The sequence below is a fragment of the Dreissena polymorpha genome, chromosome 9 (assembly GCF_020536995.1).
Source record: "Dreissena polymorpha isolate Duluth1 chromosome 9, UMN_Dpol_1.0, whole genome shotgun sequence".
NCBI classification, from domain to species: Eukaryota; Metazoa; Mollusca; class Bivalvia; order Myida; family Dreissenidae; genus Dreissena; species Dreissena polymorpha.
The window spans coordinates 101,123,320-101,150,131 of NC_068363.1; the positions used below are offsets into that span (position 1 = coordinate 101,123,320).

At 34.4% G+C, this 26,812-nt stretch overlaps 2 protein-coding genes across 4 annotated transcripts; both read right to left on the reverse strand.

Moving 5' to 3' along the window:
• Positions 1 to 231: 231 nt before the first annotated feature.
• LOC127845287 (LITAF domain-containing protein-like) lies at positions 232 to 4,064 on the reverse strand. 3 transcript variants are annotated; one of them, XM_052376116.1, is made up of 4 exons: positions 3,958 to 4,064; positions 3,537 to 3,584; positions 2,343 to 2,538; positions 232 to 1,374 (listed from the first exon to the last, which is right to left on the reverse strand). In XM_052376116.1, exons 1-4 carry the CDS (start codon positions 3,971 to 3,973, stop codon positions 1,266 to 1,268), a joined length of 369 nt encoding a protein of 122 aa, XP_052232076.1. In that variant the 5' UTR covers positions 3,974 to 4,064; the 3' UTR covers positions 232 to 1,265. The 3 variants fall into 3 exon arrangements, with proteins under 3 accessions (XP_052232076.1, XP_052232075.1, XP_052232077.1); XM_052376115.1 differs by having other exon boundaries at positions 3,949 to 4,063; XM_052376117.1 differs by having other exon boundaries at positions 2,343 to 2,507; positions 3,958 to 4,052.
• Positions 4,065 to 11,958: 7,894 nt separating this feature from the next.
• LOC127845286 (lipopolysaccharide-induced tumor necrosis factor-alpha factor homolog) lies at positions 11,959 to 23,106 on the reverse strand. The gene is made up of 4 exons (XM_052376113.1): positions 22,952 to 23,106; positions 15,492 to 15,550; positions 13,859 to 14,057; positions 11,959 to 12,742 (listed from the first exon to the last, which is right to left on the reverse strand). The coding sequence occupies exons 1-4, from the start codon at positions 23,089 to 23,091 to the stop codon at positions 12,634 to 12,636; spliced, it is 507 nt and encodes a 168-aa protein (XP_052232073.1). The 5' UTR covers positions 23,092 to 23,106; the 3' UTR covers positions 11,959 to 12,633.
• Between the last annotated feature and the right edge of the window lie 3,706 nt (positions 23,107 to 26,812).

Consider the following 26,812-nt stretch of genomic DNA (forward strand, 5'->3'; position numbering starts at 1 on the left):
GTTTTTTGAATTTGTTTTTAAATTTATTTTTTCTCTCGCCAATTTATATGCATTTTTCTATTATTTTGTATTCTGTGACTAAACATTTTAACATCAAGTCGGATTCGTTAAGGTCCCTTTAACCAGTTTTTTGTGTTCTCTCTTTATTTTATGTTGAAACCTTATGTTGTGGGCAAGTTTTGATACCATAATAATATAACTATTATGTAAATTGAACAGGTAACGAACCAATCAACTTTATGCTTTATTTTTTATACAATGTATGACACGATTGGTGAATGTATACACGTTTCAAGGTTTTGATTCGTTTTGTTAAAGTTAATTTAAATTTAACATATGTCAGTTATATAAAATTCCGCCTTTTTGTTATTTGTTTTATTTGTTACAAGCCTTTTTTCAACACATTCAAATCATTAATACACAAATGATGAAAAGGCTCAGTACTCTTTAAAAGCTTCAGTGTTCTTGTTTTACAATTATTTTAGCCTTGCCCTGTGACATTGGGGTTTAATGCATGTGCGTTAAGTGTCGTCCAGATTAGCCTGTGCAGTCCGCACAGGTTAATCAGGGACGACACTTTCCGCTTTCATTATATTTTTCGTTTAAAGAAAGTCTCTCCTTAGCAAAAATTTAGTTTAGGCTGAAAGTGTCACCCCTGATTAGCCTGTGCGGACGACACTTTACGCACTTGCATTAAATCCCCTTTTCACAAAGCACGGCATGCATTACGTACCGTTTTCCCATAGAGTGACTCATTAAGATTGCAACAACATCTGTTACATAGTTTGCTTATACAATGCTCAAGTTGCGACAGCTGCAACTATTATGTTAACATGTTACGTGAATGTATGGGAACAATTGATTTACTCTAATTATGTACGAGTGTATGAGGATTTTTATGAACGTTGGCGACATTTACTGTGAGAAAACGTAAATATTAATTATACGCGTTAAATTAATTCAAAACGCATTAAGTTTATTATAAATCTACATATGAAACAACAAAACATATATCTCGCAAAGCCTGATAAGATTTTATATTCAAGAAAAGTACATTGTTTATATTTGTATTAAACATAATTACATGTATACACATAAACAAACAAACAACAATATATATATATATATATATATATACTTATTCGGATACAATATTTCTTTAACATTCATTTCAATATGAGCGTATTAAAGCATGCACGTTTGAATGGCGTAGTTAAAGCACATATAACTTCGTAAACGTGTGTATTTATTTTGAAGATATACTTCTATAAACGACTCCACTTGCCAACCTCCTGGTAACAGTTAGGGCAGGTATGAACGACGTCTTTGGTACCGTCAATGAAGAAAGGTATAAGGCAACAGCCTAATGGCAGTCTACAAATAAACATGTAATGCAAACATTCATTACGAATAGGAGTATGTCATAAACTCAAAATCTGATACATAAATACTTTATAATTAATCTTTAAATGACAATCGTGTGTAAGTTATTGTTCCAGGCCAGGTTTTACAACTAGGTGAACTAGGCGACCTTTTAGCTGGGCGGCAAATTTATGCGGCGACAGTGCGTCTACGTTATGCCGCCCTTTAGTAATAAATGGATCGAATATTTTTTAGTGGAGTGACGCTCTTTTCACAGTTGTCGTACCAGAACCAGAACCAATCCGTACCAGACGAAAACGAACCTATTCAGGATCCAAAAGACAAATTCAAAGTAACCTTTTACTTCGCTGTTCTTCGCGTGACGTCATCTAGTAAAGGGACACGATGCATATTTTGGATTGGGCTTGGGCCATTAACGAAGAAATCTACCCAGACGGGGTAATCACGTGATCAAAAGGATGTTAAGATGGCGACCTCCAAGTCGAGACAGGTATTGTTCTACATTTATACCCTTTATTTTTTTGTCATTCTGCTTACTTTCCAGCCATATCAGAAGAAAGTGATTAGCGTTTATTTCGGTTTAATATTCGCTCTTTATCTCGCTCTTCATCGCTACAAAATTTCTTAGTGGGATCACAAAATAACAGCTCTCGCTAAGAAAATTCGTAGCGAGTAAAGTCGAGAAATACAGCGAATAATAACACGAAATAATCGTTAACCACTTTCTTACTCATATGGCTTGAACGTGAGTGGCATTTAAATATTAAACACAAGTAATAAAGGGTATAACAACGGCTAAAAATAACTGTTTCGGCACGTACATCTCCATTTTGATCGTCACGTGATTAGATCCTCTGTTCCTGGGGATGATATTAGCAATATTAACTTCATAATATTTTTCATATTTTCATGGTTATCATTATGAACAATTATTTTTATACAATATGTTCAACGCTTACACAAGCATTATGCCTAAACACGCGAGCCACGTGACGGCACCATTTTCGTGGTGAGTAGCTGTGAACACTTCCGCTTGACAGTACTGGCACTGTATTCGGACAGGAGTATCCCGGAAGATCTGAATGATTATTGGTGGTCCTTGAACGTAGATCGTCTGTTGTTTGCTTTTACCAGGAGAAATAGGACATCTTTCATCTAGTACACAATTTCAAGGTATTTGTAGATTTGTCACATTTGTAATAATAAAAAGAAACACTATACATAGAAACTGACTTGTAGGCATACTATGTATGCCATAGAACACTTTAATTCGTTCGATCATTACAAGATAATATCTATAATGTTAAATAATATAAAGGTACTTAATATTCTATTACTATCGATTTCACTGCTTTCTGAATGATGACGTGTGTGTTCAAATATGCCACATGGTTTACATATTTTTTGCCATTGGCATTTCTGATAAAATCGAACTGTAAACCAAAGCAGCTTTTAGAGACAAACAAAAGGGATATAACCAATCACAATATATTTACTTACAATAATCCCGGGGGGGGGGGGGGGTAACTTCCTATAAACGGGTATATAGGGGTGTGCCAAAAATATGGGGTGTGTTTTTCGACTAAAATTATAGATATGGGTATGGTTTTTAGCATCTAAGTATATATATGCATATAGATTTGAAAGTATCAGTATCAAAATGGGTATGATAAATTTCATTCTTGTATATAAATGGTATTGTGTTGTATGACTACAATATACAGACATATTTTTAAATGGCAAATTTGTATGATACATGTATGAAATTTACAAATAAACCTATGATAGCAAATTCAATAAGTATACTGTATTGATATGATAGAGATTAAAATTCTAGTATGAAATGTGTCCACTTTATCCAATTCTAGTGTTGAAAACGGTCCAGTTTTTCAAAATTCTTGCATTGAAATGGCTCCAGTTTCCAATGGTATGGTATACAAATGGGTATGCTTTTTCAAAAATCTTGTTTCAAAATGGGCCTACTTTATCAGAGTTCCGGAAGTCTCAGTTGGACACTCCTACCTTAACATTTGGGAAGTTACCCCCCGGGACAATAATTTAAGTGGTTCAAAACTTATCTGCATTCTAAATAACATATTTTAGAAAAGAACATCGGTTTTATATGTTTTAAATGGCATCACATTGAGACTTACCTCGTAATTCTGAATATGGTGGAGGGTCCGCCATCATATAGTTCGTATCTGAAATCATAATTTATCATCTCTCTATCAGTTTGTAATAGAAAGTAATTACATGTCTTACAATTGAATGTGATGTGTATAGTTATAAATTCTACTTAAAATGAACATGTGCTTGTTTTTATCATTTCTACAAGTGATCGCTTAATAAAATATGAATTATAAATTAAAATAGCATCATAGCAGTCATCATCATAGCAGTCATCATCATCATTATCATCATCATCATCATCATCATCATCATCATCATCATCATCATCATCATCATCATCATCATCATCATCATCATCATCATCATTAGTATTAGTATATTTTGTAGTAATAGAAGTAGTATCAGTAATAATTAAGGTAATTAAATACAATTTACCGTATTTACCGTAAAACACGCTCATTTGGTATATTTAAACTTATTAAGTACATAACATGTTTCTATCATAACCTTCATCAGCAGTATTAAGGTAAACATAAACACAGGAAGTGACCTCAACGTCATAAGTAACGTAACGCCGTTTGGTGGGAAATATCTTTTAAAACAAATAATATCATACAGTTCACAGATTTATTATAATAGACACAACAACCTTATAGTAGCTATATAATTTAGCTTAAAACACATATAAATAGGCTAACATCACATCTTTGTGTAAACAAGGCTGATGTTTTTAATATCATGAAGCAGTTAATGTTTTGGCAATGGTGGTGGCGGTAGTGGTGGTTGCGATAGCGGCGGTGGTGGTGTTGATGGTGGTTGTGGTGATGGTTGTCTTTGTGGTGATGATTGTGTTGGTGGTGATGACGGTTGGGGCGACAGTGCTGGTGGTGGTGATTTTAAATGTTGCTGGTCGTGGGATGGTGGTTTTGGTGGGATTTTTTTGTTGTTGTTGGTGGAGGTTGTGGTGGTGACGGCGGCGGCGCTGTGATAGTGGTGGTGGTGGCTATGGTGGTGATGGCTATGGTGGTGCTGGTGGTTGCGGTAGTGGCGTTGGTGGTAGTGGCGCTGGTGGTGGTGATATCCGGTGGCGAAGCCCTCGGCGACGACGGAGGTAGTTTCGTTATAGTGTGTATTTATTATAATTGTGAATAATAATAATGAGCATGAACACTATTTAATATAAAATCCTATCGTGTTTTAAGTGTTGTTGATTAGTGATTACCCCGCGAACTCCGTATTCTACTCTAACACACGATATTGTCAACTCATACATTTCACCATATGTCACATAAGCATGGCACACACTGCGATATCGGCCTATAATCGAGAAATAGAATACAATTGTTGTTTATTCCATTTTTTTGCTGTTTGCCTTGCTTTTTTCATTTGTTTTCCGAATTTGTTAGAAAGACGGTGCATTATTTACGTCTTTATATGCGTATAAAACTTTTAACTTAAAATCACACACAAATAATCATTTATAGCGTATTTTTTAAACCGTTAAAGATCATGATACCCATGTTCATACACTTTTCTGAAAAATCGCGACGCACTTTGAATACATCAACTAACTTTTCTTAAAAATATGTGTATGAATTTCATCATCAAGTATTATAAATATAAAGGAAATAATTTTTAATGAAATATTTTCACATTTAAAAACCATAAAGGATGAAATAACATTTGCATGCAGAAGTTAATGAAAATCAACGGAAAAAATACGCAACTTATAGAAAATATGTTATATTTCTATGCACTTACATATTATAAGAAATACATTGTTTAATACAAATATATAACAAATAGAACCTGTATGTTAACAATTGTTATGCATTAATCCAAACATAGACTATCACAACATAATCAAAATAAACATATTTCGTACTGTCATGTGATAACGGATATATGTGACATCTGCGCACAGCACCGTGGGTCTATCTACATCAAAGCCGATATTGTAGATACGTAATCGTGATGATTCACATCGCATTTTAATCAAAGCGCTGAAGGCACTGAAGATGTTCGCTATTGCATAATTTAACACGCAATTCATTTTTCAAAATCAATCGCAAGTTTGAAATGAACACACGCCATTCAACTTTATTAAGTGTGTGTCATAACGCACGGGTCGAGTTTTGTGTGCACTTTTTATCATCCTTTTTATTTCATAGAAATAACTTAGACAAAATAAAAACAACATGCTTTTTGGACGTTCTCAAAGCATAGAAAGTATGATGAAAATGGTAATGAGAACTTAATATAAAATATAAATATAAATTCATAATGAAAGTTCCGTGTACAAAACTTTTTATTTTTAACACCATATACAAATTCAAAATATACAATAATCTCCGTATCTTGTATATGGAGGAATACAAGTATATAAACATTGCTGTTTATCCTTTACTTGCTACCCGAGCAGTTCACACGGTGTCAACAACGCTGACATAAACATAGGTATAGAGCACTAATGCGCTTTTAGGCTTAGCTGTTTTACTCAGTTTTAATCTAAGTGACTTTTACATAACGCCAACAGACACGCATGAATATTTTTTGAATATTTAATAAGCTGATTCGAGATACAACCTCTGAATTTTTGCTACATCACTGCGTATGTGCTCAATTCAAAGGATGTAGCACTGTTCAGTGTAAGGAATTCCGGACTACTCTCTGTAAGCTCAAACAACACAAATTGTGGCCCTGTTACAATTACGCGTTACAATCCATCTCGCAGAATTTCCATTTCGCCTCCAAGATGAGAAAACAATCATTAGCGAAATAGTATAGTGTCACGATAAGAGAAAATCGTTTAATTATCATACCAGAATGTTTGCCGTACTTGTTCAGCACGTCTGGAAATCATTCCTTAATGTGTGGATAGGCTGCCATTATTAACAAGTTTGCTATTTTGAATTCAATTTTGTATCAAAAAGCATTGTTCTTAAATGTGGCATTTTCAATTCGCAATGAGATTTGTAATGACCCTCGTCATGCGAAAATGGGTCTTATTCCATATTCGCCATTCATATAAATAGCCCACTCAGCTATCTCTCCTTTTGGTAAGGAAAAACATAACATATTGAGTGATTATATAGCGAACAACATCGCCTATGGCCTGACTGCGCAAAAGCACATGTTGGGTTTAACAAACGCTTGCCGAAACGCATAAGACCCATTTTCGCATGACGGCGCTATTGACGTGTGATTTAAATGTGTCGAAAGAAAACTGCGTTTAAATCAAATATCAACATACGATATATTTCGATAGTGAAGAAAGATACTCATAATAAGGCATCTGAGGACACATATGAAGTGCTCTCCCGTAGTATATTTTTTATCTACTCACACTAATGTGTGGTTTGACAATTCTAACACACATTTCATGCGGTGAATATGCAACTTACAAGTGAAAAACACAACACAATAGTTTATCTTGTGTTTAATTGTATTTATTTATTTAGAAAAGTAAATTGCAAACTTTATTTCAAAGTCAGGTATACGCCGACTACTTTGTAAAAGATATTTATTGTTATAAATATATTTAATATAATATATTTAGTTGTTTTCGGTTTTAGCGATTATAAAGCATTTTCGAGGTTGCCTATAGTATGCCTGTAGTAATTGATGAACTCATATCCAACTGTCTATGTATTGAGAACTGTGAATATAAACAAGCTAAACCTTCTATAAACCTTCTACTATTGCGTTGCTAGCACCCGTAAATACAAAAGATCGCCGCTATCTGTTGAGAACCAAAGAACGTTTTCCAGAAATACCCGCTGTAGTAGCATGAACGAGGTTACGAAACAGGTCATTCGTATTATTATTATAAATTGTTTGTTATATTCGGGTTTAGCGATTTTGAAACATTTTTTTGTTTTCGTCTATCGTATCGCTGAAGTTATTGTTGAACTTATGTTCAAAGTTTTATAAATTGAGAATACTAATAAGCGTTAACTTTTTCCCGAATCTATTAATAGCCTCAATTTACGACCTAAACTACGTCATTGAGGTGTATATGAGAGCGTTACCTATTGCGTTGTTATCGCCCGTGGACTTTCCTTTGTTTATCGACAGGCGCATCTATTTATAGCCTCATATTATGAATGGACTGAGCAAAAATACTACGTCATGAAGACGCTGCAGAAAGTGGACTATTTTATTCATTCATAAACAATCTCCTCCGCGACACGTACAATACGATCATTGTTTATTGATTCTTTTCTATAAAAGCACCGTTCGAAACTATTGCATTTAACACAATATTAATATCATGTTCCCATTTGTGAATGAATATAATATGAGAACTCAAACCATAATGTTATGCATAAATTATACAACTCTTTCTCGCGCGGATACGCGTAGTAAGCGGGTATTGGGCTCCTAGTAGCTAAGCCGTATCGACCTGAATTTTAGACTAACCACCTTAGACGGTCGCTAAGCGACCCTCTAATAAATGGGCCGAGCTTTGTGAAAAGGGGATTTAATGCATGTGCTTTAAAGGGATCTTTTCACGTTTTGGTAAATTGACAAAATTGAAAAAAGTTGTTTCAGATTCGCAAATTTTCGTTTTTGTTATGATATTTGTGAGGAAACAGTAATACTGAACATTTACCATGGTCTAATATAGCAATTATATGCATCTTTTGACGATTTAAAAACCTGAAAATTATAAAGCGTTGCAACGCGAAACGATTGAATAATTTGGAGAGTTCTGTTGTTGTCGTTAAATTTTGTGAAACTACGAAGATTGCTTATATAAAGTATAAAATACGTTATCCATATATAATTGGCAGGATGGCCGAGCGGTCTAATTGGTTCTTACTCCAGGATTCCGGGGGTGACTGGTTCGAGATCTGCTGCGCGCTACTTTTTTTCCTTTTTTAAATTTTATTATTGATTTTTTACTGGAGCTTTTTATATCCAATGTTTACATTTATCAATATAAAGCATTTGAATGACAAACTTCAAAACATGCCAAAATCTGTGAAAGGCCCCTTTAAGTGTCGTCCCAAATGGTTAGCCTGTGCAGTCCGCACACGACACTTTACACACATGCATTTAACCCCTTTTCGCAGAGCATGGCTCATATTAATTGCATGCTGACTTAATATTTGAACTATTGTGTTCGTGAGTTAGTGAGTAGAGTTTAAAGATTGCTATGTATGTGTTGAAATCAGAATTCAGCCTTTTGAGTGGTTCAAGTTTCCGTAGCGAGAAAAAAACCTACATGTATTTGGAACTTACCTGGTTTTATATGTATCCCAACGTATTTAATTTTAGACGATAGTTTTAAAATAAACAAATCATCGGCAGAAATAGGAACATGTCCGTGTGACACGGAAGTCCCACTATTCCGCTTTTGTCTGAAAACTCTACTTATTTCGGAATAAAAATTAATCAAAATATGGAGATACGCAATAGTAAACGCTGGTTTTTATTTTTTACGAAGTGTTTGCTTATTAGCAGCATTACTTTTAGAGTTTCGGGCGATACAAGTTAAACATTGCAATCGTGTGCATGTAAAGGGCCATACCGCCTGTTGTGTAGAAAGTAACCTTACACAAACATAGAAGTGGTTAATATTGTCACATGCTGGTAAATACGTTTGCAATGTTTATGCTCTCTACAAGCAATACTTGCTTAAGTGTTAGGCAATATAAGTTAACAAATGTTTTTGCCTAAAAAGGGCCACTACTCCGGTTGTGAAAAAAAATCCGAAGCAAAATATGACGGGTGCACTCCTTAATATGTTTGGTAATATGTTTGTAGAGGTACATGCCCTATTGCAACGATACTCTTTGAATACCCAGCATAAAAAACAACTAAACTAAAAAAGAAAGAATTAATTTAAAAGGGGTTTATGCTGGTTAATTTGACTTTAAAGTTCAGTCCCCTATTTATTTTCCCTTAAATCGGACCATAACTCCGGTTGTGTCCAAAAGATCCGATGCAAAATTTTGAGGTGTGCATGTACACATGCTTGCTATTATGTTAGCAACATTCCCTTTCTGTAGCACCAATATTTTTTGCGCAATGCGCGAAACCAAGACCAGAAGGGCGCATCTACATGCCGCCCCATCCCATTCTCCTCTTGTTTGTGTGTGTGTGTGTGTGTGGGGGGGGGGGGTAATATACATCATTTCAAGGCAAATAAACAAAATTACGTGATTATAGAACAAGTTACATATTTATGACAAAGCATTTTATAATGTTTATAATGTTAAGACGCATTTATTAGTTCTACTGCTCCAGTGACCAATAACGCCCCTTTCTTCATATAACTCGCAGCGGTGACTTCCATTGGTTTGTCTTGTAGAAAGTTACCATCACAATGTCCAATTTGCTTATTTTAATAATATGAAAGAGCATAAAAACGACAAATCCCTGTCTTCATAACCAATCAAGTGATGATTGCCTACCCACATGGTACAACAATTGTACCGTTGTTATTTTTATTTTTTAGAATTTTGGTTATTAATTTATTGTAATGAACCTTAACTTAAACACTTTTTTCAAAATGTAAAAGAAAATGATAGTATGATAACTACTTTTTATAATATAATACTCAAACCAATTAAATAAAATCTTGCCAAATCTGGTAGGATTTTCTTGTGATGGCAGACATTGAATGTGAGAGAAACGAATGATAACTCTGCGTGGAGATTGTAATGAATGTTATATAACCGCGTGCAAGACATTGCTTTGTCGCCCGTTTTTTTCTTTCACTTAATTAAGTTTTATTGAATTAACTCTTCCTTGTCAATTCAGACAAATGCATTGAGCGCGTATTAATTTATAAGTTCGGTTTTTAAAGCTGCATCGTGACTTCCTGTTTGTTTTCAAATGTGGACGAGTACAATTTTACTGTAATATATTAACCTTGAAAACATAAAAACAGTGCGGCGTGAAAATAAAAAGCTTTTAATACAGCAACAAAATCGTTTACTTGGGACTCGTCCGTCGTCAACATTTGCTTCAAAGGATATCTCCCCCTAAACCACTAGACGGAGTTTCACGAAATTTGACTGTCAAAGAAATTGTAATTTGAAGACCCAAAGTCAAAGTTGATAAATTCGCTCTGCTTTTCATATGCTAAAAATCTACGCATCAAAGCTTTTAAAGTTAGATTTTACAAGTAGAAACTCTTATGCTCTGACACTTCAATTCTAAGAAGTTTCACATTTCGGGTGAATTACAGTGTCATGGTCGTCTACAAAGATTGTTCAAATAATGCTCTTTGGGTCAATGACTACGCCCAAGGGTTTACCTGATATTCACAGACATGTAAGGTAAATAACATCTAAAAAAATCTCTTCAGAAACCGCACGGCTCTGAGTTCAAATATTTAGTGTGTGAATCGTGTAGTGGCACTCTTCATCATTGTTCAAATCATGTCCGTGGATTCAAAACATGGAATGTCCAGGGGTCACATATATAGACACATATATGTAGACTTTAATATAAAAATACTTCAAAAAATGCTCTTCTCTGCAATCCTTACACTCAGAGCTTTAATATTTGGTGTACAACATCGTCAAGCGGAGTTTAAACTTGCCACCCCTCAGGATCACATAATTTTTATAGAGTTATATCGTAAATAACTTTTTCACTGACCCCTTTGGCTGAGAGGTTTACATATGTGTTGCGTACAATTTTCTGGTGAACCTTAACAAAGACTGTTCAAATCATGCCCACTGGGTACGAAATGGCCTTGCACCATGGGTTACATGATTGATACAGACACGTGCGGTACACGAGTTTAAAATCTTATTTTCTGAAACTGCAATGGTCAGACGCTTAACAGATTGAATTTTTCTTACTTTGTCCCAAGCATGCCCAAATGGTCAAAACTGGTCAAGCCCCATGGTTTATAGTTTTTAAATAAATAAAAAATATGAAGTCCTTGAGCTTTGAAATTCGGTATCAAACAACCATCAAATAGATGACCTGTACATAGTTTGTTAAAATCTGTTAAAAATCTTCATGGAAACAAAAAAAGCGTAATATTTGGCATGCACATGACATAGCTGTCAAACTTTTTTTTTAATCATACCCCTACGTTCAAATTGGGCATTGTCTTAGGGTGTTTTGTTGAAATGTTTAATTTGAATTTAGTGTTGGTATGTGACATCAGATTGTTTTCCGTTACAAAGATTGTTTACTTAATAGCAGTGTGTTCGAAACTGGCCAACCCAATAACAGAGATGAGAGATATAGGACCATCGTTGCCTTCTTGTTTAAGACATTTTTCCCTGACGCCCTTTTTGCTGATACAGTATCTATAAGTATCAACTGACGCCAGTTATTTTCTCATTTAACTATAACGCGATGTTAACATCCTACAGCGAGTAGAGGAAGAGAACGAATGGCCACGCAGAAAGTAACCACATGAACATGTATACGATTAAGACATAACGATTTTAAAATACAGGTTGATGAATATAATATGTTGTGTATTTATTTTACAAAACAACACTACATACAAAAAACACAAAAACTGAACTAAAAAAACAAATGGTGTACCAAAGCAAATTAAATCAATAATAATGATAAACATTATTCTACAGGATTCAGGCAGATTTGGATACTAAGTTGTATAACTGGTAATTGTTATCAAATGCAAAAGTTTACGTTAGAAAATGTAACATAATAACAAAAAAATCGAAAACATGATGATTGTAGAGTCCAACAAACAAATTATGGTAATGTACATAACATGATTCAGTCTGCTGTATAAATTAATCGATTTCCATAGCTACCCTTTTAAGCTATGGTAGTGTAAATTACATCTTCATATCACATATTTTCATATTTGATATTTAACCCATTTATGCCTAGCGTCTAGAAAAAAAGGCCTTGGCAAACAGCGAAGACCCAGATGAGACGCCGCATGATGCGGCGTCTCATCAGGGTCTGCGCTGTTTGCTTACAGGAATTTCTGTAAGAAATATTCTAAATATAGAAATAAATATACTAGACATCCCTAATTTTGAAAATAAATTGATCCAATGTAGAAGGATGGGAGAGTCCAGTAGGAATAAATGGGTTAAACAATATCATGGAATATAGTGCATTGATTTTTTAGCATCACGTATATTCACGTCGATTCTCTCGCGCTCACATGCGGTTCCACCTGCCGACCTGCTGCTTACAGTTGGGACACCTGTGCACGACGTCCTTCATTGAGTCCATACAAAATGGGATGAGACAGCATCCAAGGGGAAAACTAAAACAAGAAGGAAAAATAAATAAATGTATGTACGAGTTCCACAATATACATCGTAGTTTGACACAAAAAATCCCACCGACAACACAAGTGAATTTTTTGTGTGATGTTCAAACACAATTCTGCATGATGTGCATGATTTTTGCACTACAAACTACAAGTACAGGAATGTGAAATAAACTCATAACATTAAACCATGTCATTGCCATCATATTTGGTGTCTTTTTTATATGAAATTAATCCGGAAGTTAAATCTGGAACTGATTTACAGTTTAAATATGAACACATACAAAACAAAGTTGGTTAGCTTTGTATCCAACACATTTCACTCGATGGAATTAAACAATTCCTTCCTCTGTCGAATAAGTCTCAGCCCATATCAGACATATGTAAAATGTGCAGTAGCGAAATGTTTCGATTCAGTTCTTACAGGTTTCTTCATCATCACAATAATCGTCATCTTTGTTTTGAAAATTATCATCATCTTCTTCTTCTCGTTTTTTTTTCTTCTTTAAAGGGGCCTTTTCAAAGATTTAAGCATGTTTTGAAGTTTGTCATTAAATGCTTTATATTGAAAAAGCTCCAGTAAAAAATCAAGAATAAAATGAGAAAAATAAAAAAGGTAACCCTCAGCAGGGCTCGAACCTCTGACCCCTGGAGTCTTGGAGTTTAAAGTCTACGTCTTAGGCCACTCGGCCATCCTTCCGGATACAATGACAGACGTATTTTATACTTTATATAAGCAATACTCGTAGTTTCACAAATGTAACGACAACAATAGAACTCTCCAAATTATTAATTCGTTTCGCGTTGCAACGCTTTTTAATTTTCGGGTTTTTGAAATCGTCAAAAGATGCATCTTCTTCTTCTTGGCGTTCGCTCTACACGATCACACCAGTTTCAAAAGATGCATATAATGGCTATTTTAGAGAATGGTAAATGTTCAGTATTACTGTTTCCTCACAAATATCATAACTAAAACGAAAATTTGCAAATCTCAAACAACTTTTTTCAATTTTGTCAATTAACCCCTTTAAAATCGTCATTATCATCAGAAGCAGCAACATGATTATTACATAGTAAGTAAGCATCTATTTCGCATGAATAATAACTTACAATAAAAATATGATAAAACATGCTATCCAAGTAAGCGTTCCGTTGTCTGTGTACGTTGACGTCACGATTTCAGCTTGGCAATACTGGCAGTGCATTCGGACGGGCACATTTCGGAAGGCTTGGACGTAAACAGCATGTGGTTGCACGTACACGGCACTGTCGACTTGATGTTGTGGCGGGTAAATGGGGGTCGTCTCGTCTGTTAAAAAAATAGTTGTTACTTTAATAACAATTTAACGCGTGTCATGAATTTTTACATGATTTAAAAAAGACAAACATGTCGAGACTAAGTAAACACAACTTGCAGATAAAACATTCATTACTGCTCTGACGTCATTTCAAGTTTACCACGGCATTTTCATAATAACAAGCGAGTGCAGGATCATGTTTTTGTGGGGGCTTCCCAATTAAACGTTAATGGATATAAACAAACCGGTAAGTGGTGCCTATTTTTCAAATAACGTGTTAACACATTTTGTCTTAAGAATTTCAACTAGTGCATAAAAGACAGATTTGTATGCTGCTTGTGGCATTTTGAAACACATCAGAATCACTTTACTTAATAAGCCTGTGTTCTTGTTCAAAAAGTCAACGTGTACTACACGGTTATGCTTCACGCAACGTAAAATTGTTTCACTGATTTCAGACGTATTCAAGAATTCTTATACCGGCACAAACTGCAAGAAAAACTGTCTTGTATGCACTCAAGACATTTGCAAATGTATTTCAATAACTTGAGATATTTGCAAAAATAAAGTTCTTAATGGTGTGATTACATCCTGTCCAGTCCGTGTGTAAACCCCTGAAAACCCCGTTGATTCTGCACCTTGGACTGGTCGGTCAATTAAAGAAACTAGCCAATAAAAAGAGGACGGTAGAGTTAGGAGTCCACGTTATTCTAATGTCTACAACTAATATTCAGTTATTTCGTATGCGAATGTATTGAATTTAATTGTGTTTCAAGAAGTTAATGAATTGTATTTAACGTAACACATGAAGTTTTTGCAAAAAAAACTATATTGAAAACTAATTCCAATCACATGTTATGCTAAGTGTTAAGTGTTAAATAATCGGTCGTATTTAAATCGAAATGTTGTAGTTGATTTAATTATTCGACCATAAAGCCCTATTTCTTCAAGTTTTATTACGTTTTTGATAAACATTTTTTTCCGAAATAAGAAAAAAAGTTGCAAGCTTTGGCTTGAAAGGCCAAAAACTTGCGACGCCACTGATAAAATAAGAGGAATACATGCTTGCCCTTTATTAGATAAAGCATGAGTTCATGTGCGCGGAAAGTATCAACACTTTCCATAAGGCCCATGAACATATTTTAAAGGTCTTAAGCTATGAGAAAACAATTAGACGGACCTAAATTCACTATTTAAATGATATTTTACTGGTAGACTACTATTTATTACATGAGACCGCTATCCAGTATACATATACTGTATAGTGTTCGGCAGATCTACTATACCTTTGATATATGAATCGTTATGAGTTATAATCTACGAAGATCTAGATAATATACACGTGTTTGTTTATAGATATGACATTGTGTTCTAATTATAACCTCTCATTGCATTGTCTATTACTGTCAAATGAAATAGATCTAAATAAATGAAATAAAACTTACACTGAAGCGTCGTTTTCTCTGAATATGGAGGTGGTGGGGCACTCATGGTTAATTGATCACTAAAGAAAAGAAGTCACGTGATGAACATTGTGTACGTAATGGATGGCGGTGACGTGTCATACATTCAAACTTCTTATAGATTTACTACAAACTTCTGCCTGAAATATTGCTTGATAATTTTGATAACTTAATTGGACCATATCGCAACTGTGGAATGACAAGTTCAATCTTGTCCACGCCTTTTTACATTAAATACTGAGACTGGTCGATAAAACCACAGGTGGTTAGCGTGTAGCTATGATATTTATAAGTGAAAACATCATTTTGAATGATAAATAATCATGTTAAAACGAACATTTTCTGAAAAAAAATTCACTATCAAATATATATAACAATATAACTCAAAATCACCCGAAAACGGGGTACATCGCTTTGAACAGCCATAACTTCATCAATTGTGCAGCGATTTTCACGATCTTGGTCTTATTCAACGCAGAAATGAATTTCTTTTCTAGAAATGTATACATCTTTTATATTTCTTCAAATGCTAGGTCAAATTTTAAGAAATAACACTATACACAACTCTCGTAACCTACTTGACACCGCTCAGACAGAATTAATGAATGAAATCTTCAGTTGTAAAGACACACCTTCGAATTGAACCAATGAAATCACTCGTGTGTTAAAAATATCGGTTAGTTGAAATGTATGTAAACAAAGGTTTCAAACGGCGCTGGACAGTTAGTTTTGATGCATAATGCAACGGCAGGACGGTAAGAATGTTTTTTTCATACGTTTTATTGAATGTAACGGCAAGCACGTTTTATAGGGTGGTGCGGTGGTCGAGTGGTTACACTCTGGTCTACCATTCCAGAGGTTCCCGGTTCGATTCCCGGCCGGGGCACTGGAAATTTCAGAAATGCTTTAAGTGTTTCCCACCCAACTAGAGATGTACTGGTACGAAACCCAGATAATTCTCGCGTGTATCGGTGCTATACACTGAGCACGTAAAAGAACCAAGGGATCTATTCGCAAAGAGCTAGTGTATGGCACCCGGATCCCTTGTATCCAAATACTGCCTCTTCTTCTTGCTGTCTCTTCAGCAAAACCAAAGGACCCAATTGGAAATAAGTGCTTGCACTTTAATGAGTTATCCTTGACTGCAAGGTCCAAAGAAATACATACAATACATGAATTAAGGTATCGAGGTCAGTGAACTTTGCAGGGAAAATGCCCTTTACTCCGGGAAGATTTAATTCATTTAACCTGTCTGATCGATGTAAAGTAGGTCATGCGAGTGGTGTATCGTGTTATTTCTTAAAAGTTGACCCAGTATTTGTAAAAAATATTGCAAGACACGTACATTTACAGAAAGGAAGTTCATTTCTGCGTTGAATAAGACCGAGATCGTGAAAATCGCTGCACAATTGATGAAGTTATGGCTGTTCAAAGCGATGCACCCCTTTTTCGGGTGATTTTGAGTTGGATACCTTGTTATATATATATTTGATTTTTTTTTCTTCAGAAAAGTTGATTTTACGTTATAATATGATTATTTATCAATCAAAATGATAATTTCACTAATTAATATCATAGCCACACGCTAACCACCTGTGGATAAAACTTGACGATTAATCGTCATCGTCATCGTCATCATCATCATCATCAGCAGCAGCAGCGTCATCATCATCATCTTATTCTTTTTCATTACTTTCAGTCGTAGAATCGTCATCAAAAGCAATAGCGATAGCAGCACTGGAATTAGTAGCCGAGACACAAGTAACAACAACAACAATAATAATAATAAACATCATCTCTTTAGGATCACAACGGTAACAACCATAATTATTATTATCTTCGTTTCACTTCTACAACAATATCCTCCTCCTCATCGTCGTCATCGTCATAATCATCACCATCATAATCATCATCGTCGTCGTCGTCATCATCAGTATCATAATCATAATCAACATCATCATAAACAGTCGTAACAACACCAAAAGTATCAACATGGCCCCGACACAAATAGCGCAACTATTGCAATCGACAGCGGTGCAAACAACTAAGCCCAAGCAATGTCGAAATCCTAAATACAATACATGTACATATTTAATCAAATCCAAACCATGGTACGGGCCTCAGTGCAATAACAATGATTAGCCTACAAACGAATGCGTAAACTCTACAATAAAATGCAAGTAAAGATAACAAGCGAATGGTGCATTTCCACTACAAACAATATCAACGCCGTACCGAATCCAAATTACGGACAATGAAAAATAAACAACCCAAGCATTATTGGAATTACCTAAAATCACTTGAAATTCGTTAAGATGATATAATACCTAGCATGGCATGTTTATACATATTTCAAAGACTTAAACAAAACACAACACGAAAACACAAGTGACACACAGCTACATAGCGTTCTACCTAATATAACTGACAACAACACAGAAACTAACCTTAACACGATTATCATCCCTGAGGAAATTTACAACATGATTAAAAACTGTAAAAGTTGCAAAACTTGTAGCTAGGCCGACAACAATTGCAACGAATATATAAAAGCTACGAAAACCCGGGTGTTGCCAATTTATACTAGAATTTTTAACATGATATTTGACAGTGGGATCATACCAGATACCTGGGCGAAATGGTACACCTTTCTTTTATACAAAGGCAAAGGTCCACGCGATAGCCCCGAAGATTATAGACCTATAACAATTTTATCAGATATGTCGAGGCAAATTGTTCACATCCGCCTTGAACGAAAGATTTACTAGGAATAGCAATCTTAATTCCATAATCAACAAAAATCAAACTGGCTGCCGTAAAAACTTTTAAATAACAGAAAATATATTTTGTCGAAATGCTCTTATAAATAACTTAATAACAAATTTAAAGAGTAAACTATTTGTGGGATTTGTAGACTTCACTACATGCTTTGACATCATCCCCAGAGCGGAGCTTTTCCATAAACTTATCAACAACAATGTCCAAGGCTAATGCATTCGTTTTGTCAAAAATATGTACGACAACATTAAATCATGTGTTCAAACAAAATAATGACCATTCAGCTTTCTTTGCCTGCGACCAGGGTGTCCTGCATGGGGACAATATTTCTCCTCTTATATTTTCTTATTACCTTAATGGCCTACTTGAATACCTAAAGAATAGTAACAACAAAGGAATTCAAATTAAGTACTAGAATGGAGAAACAATGGAATTGCTGGCCTTAATTGCATTGATCTTTTGTTTGCCGACGATACCATTCTCTTGGCAGATTCCCCCACAAACTTTTCAAAAATGTTTAGACGATTTTGACCAATATTGTAAACAATAGAAATTAAAGAGTAAATGTAGAGAAAACTAAAGTAATTATATTTAGCACCAATAAAAGATCTTGGAAAAATACTCTATTATAATACTTAAGTCACAGTGGAAGTTTTCTAAAACCATGAACACATATTGAAGAACAGGCAAATAAAGCACTGCATTAGCTATACAAAAGAATAAATAATCTCGATCTACCAATTTAAAGGGGCCTTTTCACGTTTTGGTAAATTGACAAAATTTAAAAAAAAATGTTTCAGATTCGCAAATTTTCGTTTTAGTTCATTCATAATATGCATCTTTTGACGATTTGAAAACCCAAAAATTATAAAGCGTTGCAACGCGAAACGATTGAATGATTTGGAAAGGTACTTGTTGTTTTCGTTATATTTTGGGAAACTAAGAGGATTGCTTATATCATTAAAAAATACATCAGCTTATAGAATGAGCACGGATGGTCGAGTGGTCTCAGCGGGAGTCTTTTTACTCCTGGACTCCTAGGGTCAGTGGTGCGAGTCCAGTTAAGGGTTACTTTTTTCCTTTTTTAATTGTATTCTTGTTTTTTTTTACTGTAGATTTTGAGGTCCAATGTTTAAATTTATCAATATAAAGCATTTAATGACGAGCTTCATTACATGCCAAAATCTGTGACAAGGCCCCTTTAACTGGGTAAACCGACCGACCTAAAAATAGGCTACGTACCATTGAATCTCTTCCCAAACAATTAAACTTAAGTGAAGACAATCTCTCCGGTGTTTTGCTCTTAACTTATCCAACAAACTTACTTCTTATACTTCTATTATATACTACTATTATGGTATATTGTTATACGATTAAATTACAAATTTACTTTACATAATAAAAGCTGTATTCAACACACTTATTACAATGTGTATAGAATATTAACAACATAACTATTGTTTTAGAATAAAGAAACACTGCAGATTTATCTAGTCCAAATAATTAGACGTAAGCTACCCCGCTTACGTCTAAACGGCTACCGTCGTTTTCCTATAGCAAATTGAGTTCACTTTAAACTTCAGTTTTTCTCGTTAAATCTTTGCTAATGCATAAAATTATCATTAATTAGAGATAAATGTGTGCGATTACCTCTTAAATGTGTAAAAATTGTGCTTTTAAACCACTTATGTACATTTTTAAAAATAAACATACACAACACACGAAATGTGTTTGTCGTTTATAGAATTACATTGAATTATCTTGAACGAAATTTTTTTTTGAATAGGTTACACATAACCAATTGTTGTTGTACAACAAACCACATCACTTTTTAGCTTTCTGTACTCTTTAATTAAATGTAACCTATATGTGTGTGTTAAAACTACCAGTTGTATCACGGAGTGTATATTGTTAGGAGATGAATCGAGTATTTGACCCTTACTGTAGTAAATTCAATCTTATGCAAAAATTATTCATCCGATTTTATTGGTTTATACGTTATCTTGTTGCTTATTAATTCCTCTTTCAAAAAATATACGTTTTAGTATATTCCCGTTGTTATTAATGGATTTATAGCGAGATAAACTCAAGAAATACACATTTTATGTTTTACCAACGCGCGTTTTACCGTATTGTGGCTATCGATCTTGTACAATTAGCGTACAGCGAAGCGCCGAGGTTATACATTTTGATGTACCCACTCACGTCTTTTGTTGAATTATAGTTTCATTTCTCAGCCGATTTTGACAAATTATATATCATTAGAAAGCTTACGTTACGTAGTAAACAGATATATAAATATATATTAAGTTTTTCTTCTGATTTCGACAGCCCGGCGAGTTATAACTTTAACTTTTGCAAATATATCGTTTTGGAGTTTTAGAATCTAGATTTACGGTTGACATGTTCGTACTTAATACCAATTTGTAGCGTTCTTCTGATTTCGACAGCCTGGCGAGTTATAACTTTAACTTTTGCAAATATCATACCGTTTTGGAGTTTTAGAATCTAGATTTACGGTTGACATGTTCGTACTTAATACCAATTTGTAGCGTTTATATTTGGAGTTCAGTTTTAAGAATTACATCTTGCTTAGAAGAATAGAATTCTGTATACGATAGAAAAAAAATTGTTTAAAAACGAATGTAACGCGCGTTCCTAACGCACTGAACTGATGCTACGGTCTTGGCGATTATGCTTTTGTTTAGAAACCGGCCATTGAATTTCCTTTGCCATGATTATTATATTTTTTATGGAAGATATTGTAGTATTTTGTTCACGAAACATATCAATAAAGCTTATTATAAATAAATCTTAATAAATTAACGATTTCAGCTCTTGTTTATAACACAGAAAGGGTGTTAAATTTATGATGAAACAGCGTATATAGCGGACCCTCTCGATTTTATTCGGCTTTGCATGCATACTTGAAATAAAATGGGTGTCAAAAACATTCATCGTTTGCTGTTAATTATCAACGAGGGAATTATGTATAATTATATGAAATGTTATTTACCTTAAATTATCAATTTATTAAAGATTCTTGAAAATCACGGTCGGTGTTACGCGGGTCATTTCGTATTTTGACATCAGGGCATCATGTCCAACTATTCAAAATCAGATTTTTTTCACTGGGACGATGACGGCTTAGATTTAGACAGGCAGACAGATAGTTTATTCAGACTTATACAACAGTACATCGTCTTCAACTCAAATATATAAATTATTTTTAGACGAATTGTTAGGTGATTACACATATAGCAGTGATGATTATGAGAATGTTGCCATGTTTCTTATCCGTGTAATCTAGAGTCCGTGGTTTGAACATTTTTATCGCGGTGTTCAATAAAAGATATCTCAATAATCTTGTTTATTGATAGATCTGTGGTTTTATTGCCCCTGTGTTCAGCACAAACCAATTGTCTCGTTATGATCAGATACTGTGCCGACCAATACTAAATAACACTATGGTGTCATACGCCACAGCAGGGACCTATACTTGTGATCATGGAGTCTAAGTGCAAGACTTAAAAAAGTATGTTGTTTCGCTTGCGGTTGTTAAAGCCAAAACGGGGCTTCCCAGCTGGCACAGCTGCTGATATTCAGATCTGAATACTTAAACTAATTTAGACCTTATTCTTAACCGTTGCGCGTTTTACGATATCGGATTTTAGGCGGGAATACAACTTAGTGAAACTATTCAATTTCTTATACAACATTAAGCATATTAACAGTTATTGAAATTAACAATATCAGCGACATATTTTTAAAGACTAAACGCATTTTCAAGTATCGAATTTAACATGTCAATAAAATATATTAATACCAAAAAAGGTTTCATTTAATATTGTTCACATTAAACCTTAAAATGAAAGTGTCGCTTTAACTATTTTCCGTGTCTTATTAAGCCGCGAATCGTTTGCTAAAAACAGTTAACAAAAAGGGCTACACGTTCTCATTCTTAATGAAATACAAAAATAAGTATAACATAATTAATAACGTCCATAAACACACACAGCAAGATCAAAGTTTTAATGGAAAACTACTATGACATTCCACGTAAATTATTATTTTCGTCTAAATCGAATACTATATATTGAAAAACAATGTATTTATAACCGACCAATGAGGTAACATTATGCAACTTTCAATTTACACAGTGCTATATGGCAACAATATGGAATTTGAACAGTGGTAGTGTTTTAAGGACTGGACTATCATTACTTGTAAGTTTGTATAAACATTTTTCTAATGCAATTAGTAAAATAATGTTTATATTTTATGTTTAATAATTTATTGCATGATTATTCTGTGCTGTTATATGAATTTGATGCCGTTAAAGCTTCCGACATGAATTCATGTCGGAACGATGCTATTGCAAAATAACGTTAAACGATATGAGGTCGATGTAAATCGACCTCATATTTATAGGAGTACAGATTTATCATAACGAAGATTAACACTTACCTGAATTACTATAACCTCTTTATATGTGTCGCACTAAACACTAAATTTAACCCACGAATATAATGTTAAACGACTCTGAAAGAAAACAGTTAATAAACTTCTATATTTGTACTTGAGTTAAACTACAAGTTGCCCAATAATTATATTTCGCAATACATGTTTATGTAAACAAGTCACGTGAAAATCAAGTGACATACCTTGTGACGCTTACTAACTTTAGATAGGGGCGGTTATTTCCTACAAGGTGTTCTTCAGTACTTGTAACTGACCTTTCGACAGCGAGAGTGAAGCCACGCCCACCGATTTCAAGGGGGGTCACTCCGCCGAAGTCCGTCATAAAAATGGCTACGCGAATCGGCCGCATAAGTGAACCAAAAAGGCCTCATGGTATACCAGAAAGGCCATACAATAGTTTTTATTATCATTAAATAGTGGTGCTGAATATAATTATCATATCTATTAAATAGTCAAAACTTTTTTATTAGTCTACTTAAAAGCCGTTTAATTTATCATCAAAGTCGGCAAAATTATCGCCAATTATCGCATACAGTATGAATTGTTCGTTAGTCACAATATTTTTCCTTGAGTAATAGATGTTTCAGTTTTTTAATTAAAAGCCGTTAATTTTTGCAACCGATGGCAACATCGCAAATGTGGCACAGGTAAGTAAATTTATTATAATAGAAGACGAAGAACGTTTTTATTGAAATCCGATATAACACATATCTACAATGCGTTTGGTCAAAATGACCCATGCGCATTGTTATAATCGTATAACAAAGTCAAAGTCGTCAAAAAAGTAACATACACAATATATTATTATTTATTATTATTTCCTCGAAAACTATCTTCTGCAATGTTTAAAATATAAAAAGTTGAAAGAATTTTCATGTAAAAAAATCTCGCTAATCAGACCGGGTTTTCAAAGGGTCATTCACAGTTTGCGGCATCTGTTTTGATAACGGATTAGTTGAAAGCCCACATATGGTGTAAAACGACACTTATTGGCCCCTATTGATAATTACTTGCGCATTTGAAAATAGTTTCTTAACTTACATTAAATTTAGAAGACTTAAACCGAAAGAAATAAAAAATGTTTTATTCTATGTGATATTATTAAAAATAATAACTGATTGTCTTTATTATTACGATTTCATTAGCATTAAAAAAAATCTAGCAAAGTTTATAATGTCTTATTTATTTGCCGACTGCATTAGAATGTCAAATTTATTTAACGTTGGCCACCTTTGAAAAATGGTTTTAAATGTTCCTTTCTAATTTGTCTATATAGAGGATAAACAAGTACAAAGTTATACTCTTTTTTATAACGTGTCCGTTGCAAAACTTACATTTTCTATTTTCGCGTAGTATCTTATTATAACGACTGTGTTTTGCTTTCGGGCGATCGCTTAATATGTTGAGATTAAGCTGTTCGTGTGGACGACCACAAAGACGAATCCAACGTTTGAATTTTTCAAGATTAGTACCCGGTTGAGGGAACGGAAAAAAACGTACTTCCATCTTTTAACCGTTCTGGATACCTTGTGTCTGAATAACAAGTGCCATAACAGCTCCTTTCAACCATTTTCTTTGTTTAAAACACAGAATTACGTATAAGCTTATGTGTCGGACAACGGCGAGTTTGACGGACAAAATGGCGGATAGTAACGGGCCTAATATATGCTGTAATCTGATTGGTTAATAAGCCTGTCAATCAATCGGCTGTCGAAAGGTCAGCATTCAGACAAATTCATTAAAGGGATCTTTTCACGTTTTGGTAAATTGACATAATTGAAAAAAGTTGTTTCAGATTCGCAAATTTTCGTTTTAGTTATGATATTTGTGAGGAAACTGTAATACTGAGCATTTACCATGGTCTAATATAGTCATTATAGGCATTTTTTGACGATTTAAAAACCTGAAACTTATAAAGCGTTGCAACGCGAAACGATTGAATAATTTGGAGAGTTCTATTGCTGTCGTTTAATTTTGTGAAACTACGAAGATTGCTTATATAAAGTATAAAATTCATCTTCCATATATAATTGGCAGAATGGCCGAGCGGTCTAATTGATATTGACTCCAGGACTCCAGGGGTCACTGGTTCGAGCCCTGCTGCAGGTTACTTTTTTTTTCCTTTTTCTAATTTTATTCTTGATTTTTTTACTGGAGCTCTTTAGATCCAATGTTTACATTTATCAATATAAATCATTTAATGACAAACTTCAAAACATGCCAAAATCTGTGAAAAGGCCCCTTTAAGATTTATATTGAGTTTTTCATGTATAAATGTTCACTATTTACAAAGCGATGACATATTATTTTATAAACGTTAGTATACTCCGGTATTGATGGTTAAATGTAAAAAACAAGTATTTCGTTTTTAGCTCACCTGAGCGATAGCTCGGGATGAGCTATTGTGATCACTCAGCGTCCGGCGTCCGTCCGTCCGTCCGTCTGTCTGTCTGTAAACAATTTGTAAACATCTTCTTCAACTAAACCATTGAGCCAATTTCAACTAAATTTCATGTGGAGCATCCCTAGGTCATGGGACAAAAGAATTGTTAAACAAAATTTGATCACATAACCAAGATGGCCGCCATGACCATATATGGTAAAAACCTTAAAAAATCTTCTTGTCAGAAACCGCTCATCAGATTTTCAAAAAATTTCACAGGGATGACCTTTGAAGGCTCCCCTGAAAAAGTTGTTCAAAGAAATTTGATTCGTCAAAAAACATGGCCGCAGGAGCTCGTTGAACTTTGAATGTTTATTCGTTTTTGCCTATTTTGTGAAAACTTTCAAAAATCTTTCACATTTTTTGTCCGATCCTTTCCAAATTTGCACAGTGTCTTTATATCAATGAGGACACGAACCCTACAAAAAATGAGCATTATTGGTCCATGAAGTACAGAATTACCTCCCCTTGAATTGAGAAAATGGTGTTTATGCAATAAAGTCCAAATTTTTCATCCAATACTTTCCAAACTTGTAAGGATTTAGCATGGTTCAAACAAGGGAAACAACTACGGTTTATGCATGTTCTTTTTATTACAGATTTGCCTCCCTTTAATTCATTCAAAATCTCATTTTACAGCAGAGATTCCAAATCTGACCTGTAAATGAGCCCCATATTTACTGCCAGTGCTAGGTTACCTTTTCCCATTTGATCATTCTTAAGTATTGGTCTTGTAATGCTGCTACTGCTTCTGCTACTGCTACTGCTACTACTACTACTTCTACTACTACTACTACTACTACTACTACTACTACTACTACTACTACTACTACTACTACTACTACTACTACTACTACTGCTACTTCTACTACTACCACTACTACTTCTACTACTACTACCACTACTACTACTACTACTACTACTACTACTACTACTACTACTACTACTACTACTACTACTACTACTACTACTACTAGTAGTAGTACTACTACTACTAGTACTACTACCACCACCACCACCAGCACCACCACCACCACCACCATCACCACCACCACCACCACCACCATTACTACTTCTACTACTACTGCCACTACTACTACTACTTTTACCACTACTACTACTACTACTACTACTACTACTACTACTACTACCACTACTACTACTACTACTACTACTACTACTACCACTACTTCTTCTTCTACTACTACTACTACTACTACTACTACTACTTCTACTACTACTACTACTACTACTACTACTACTACTACTACTACTACTACTACTACTACTACAACTACTATTACTACTACTACTACTACTACTACTACTACTACTACTACTACTACTACTACTACTACACCACCACCACCACCACCACCACCACCACCACCACCACCACCACCACCCCCATTCACAGTAACAAAAAACGTATTCACACAATGGCTGCTACTACAACTTATAGCCCATATAGGGGGGCATGCATGTTTTACAAACAGCCCTTGTTTCTATGGGATTTTAACCACAACTGTTCATGTTTATCTCCGACACATATTTTTAGGTCACCTGTCATGAAATGACACGATGAGCTTATGTGATCGTG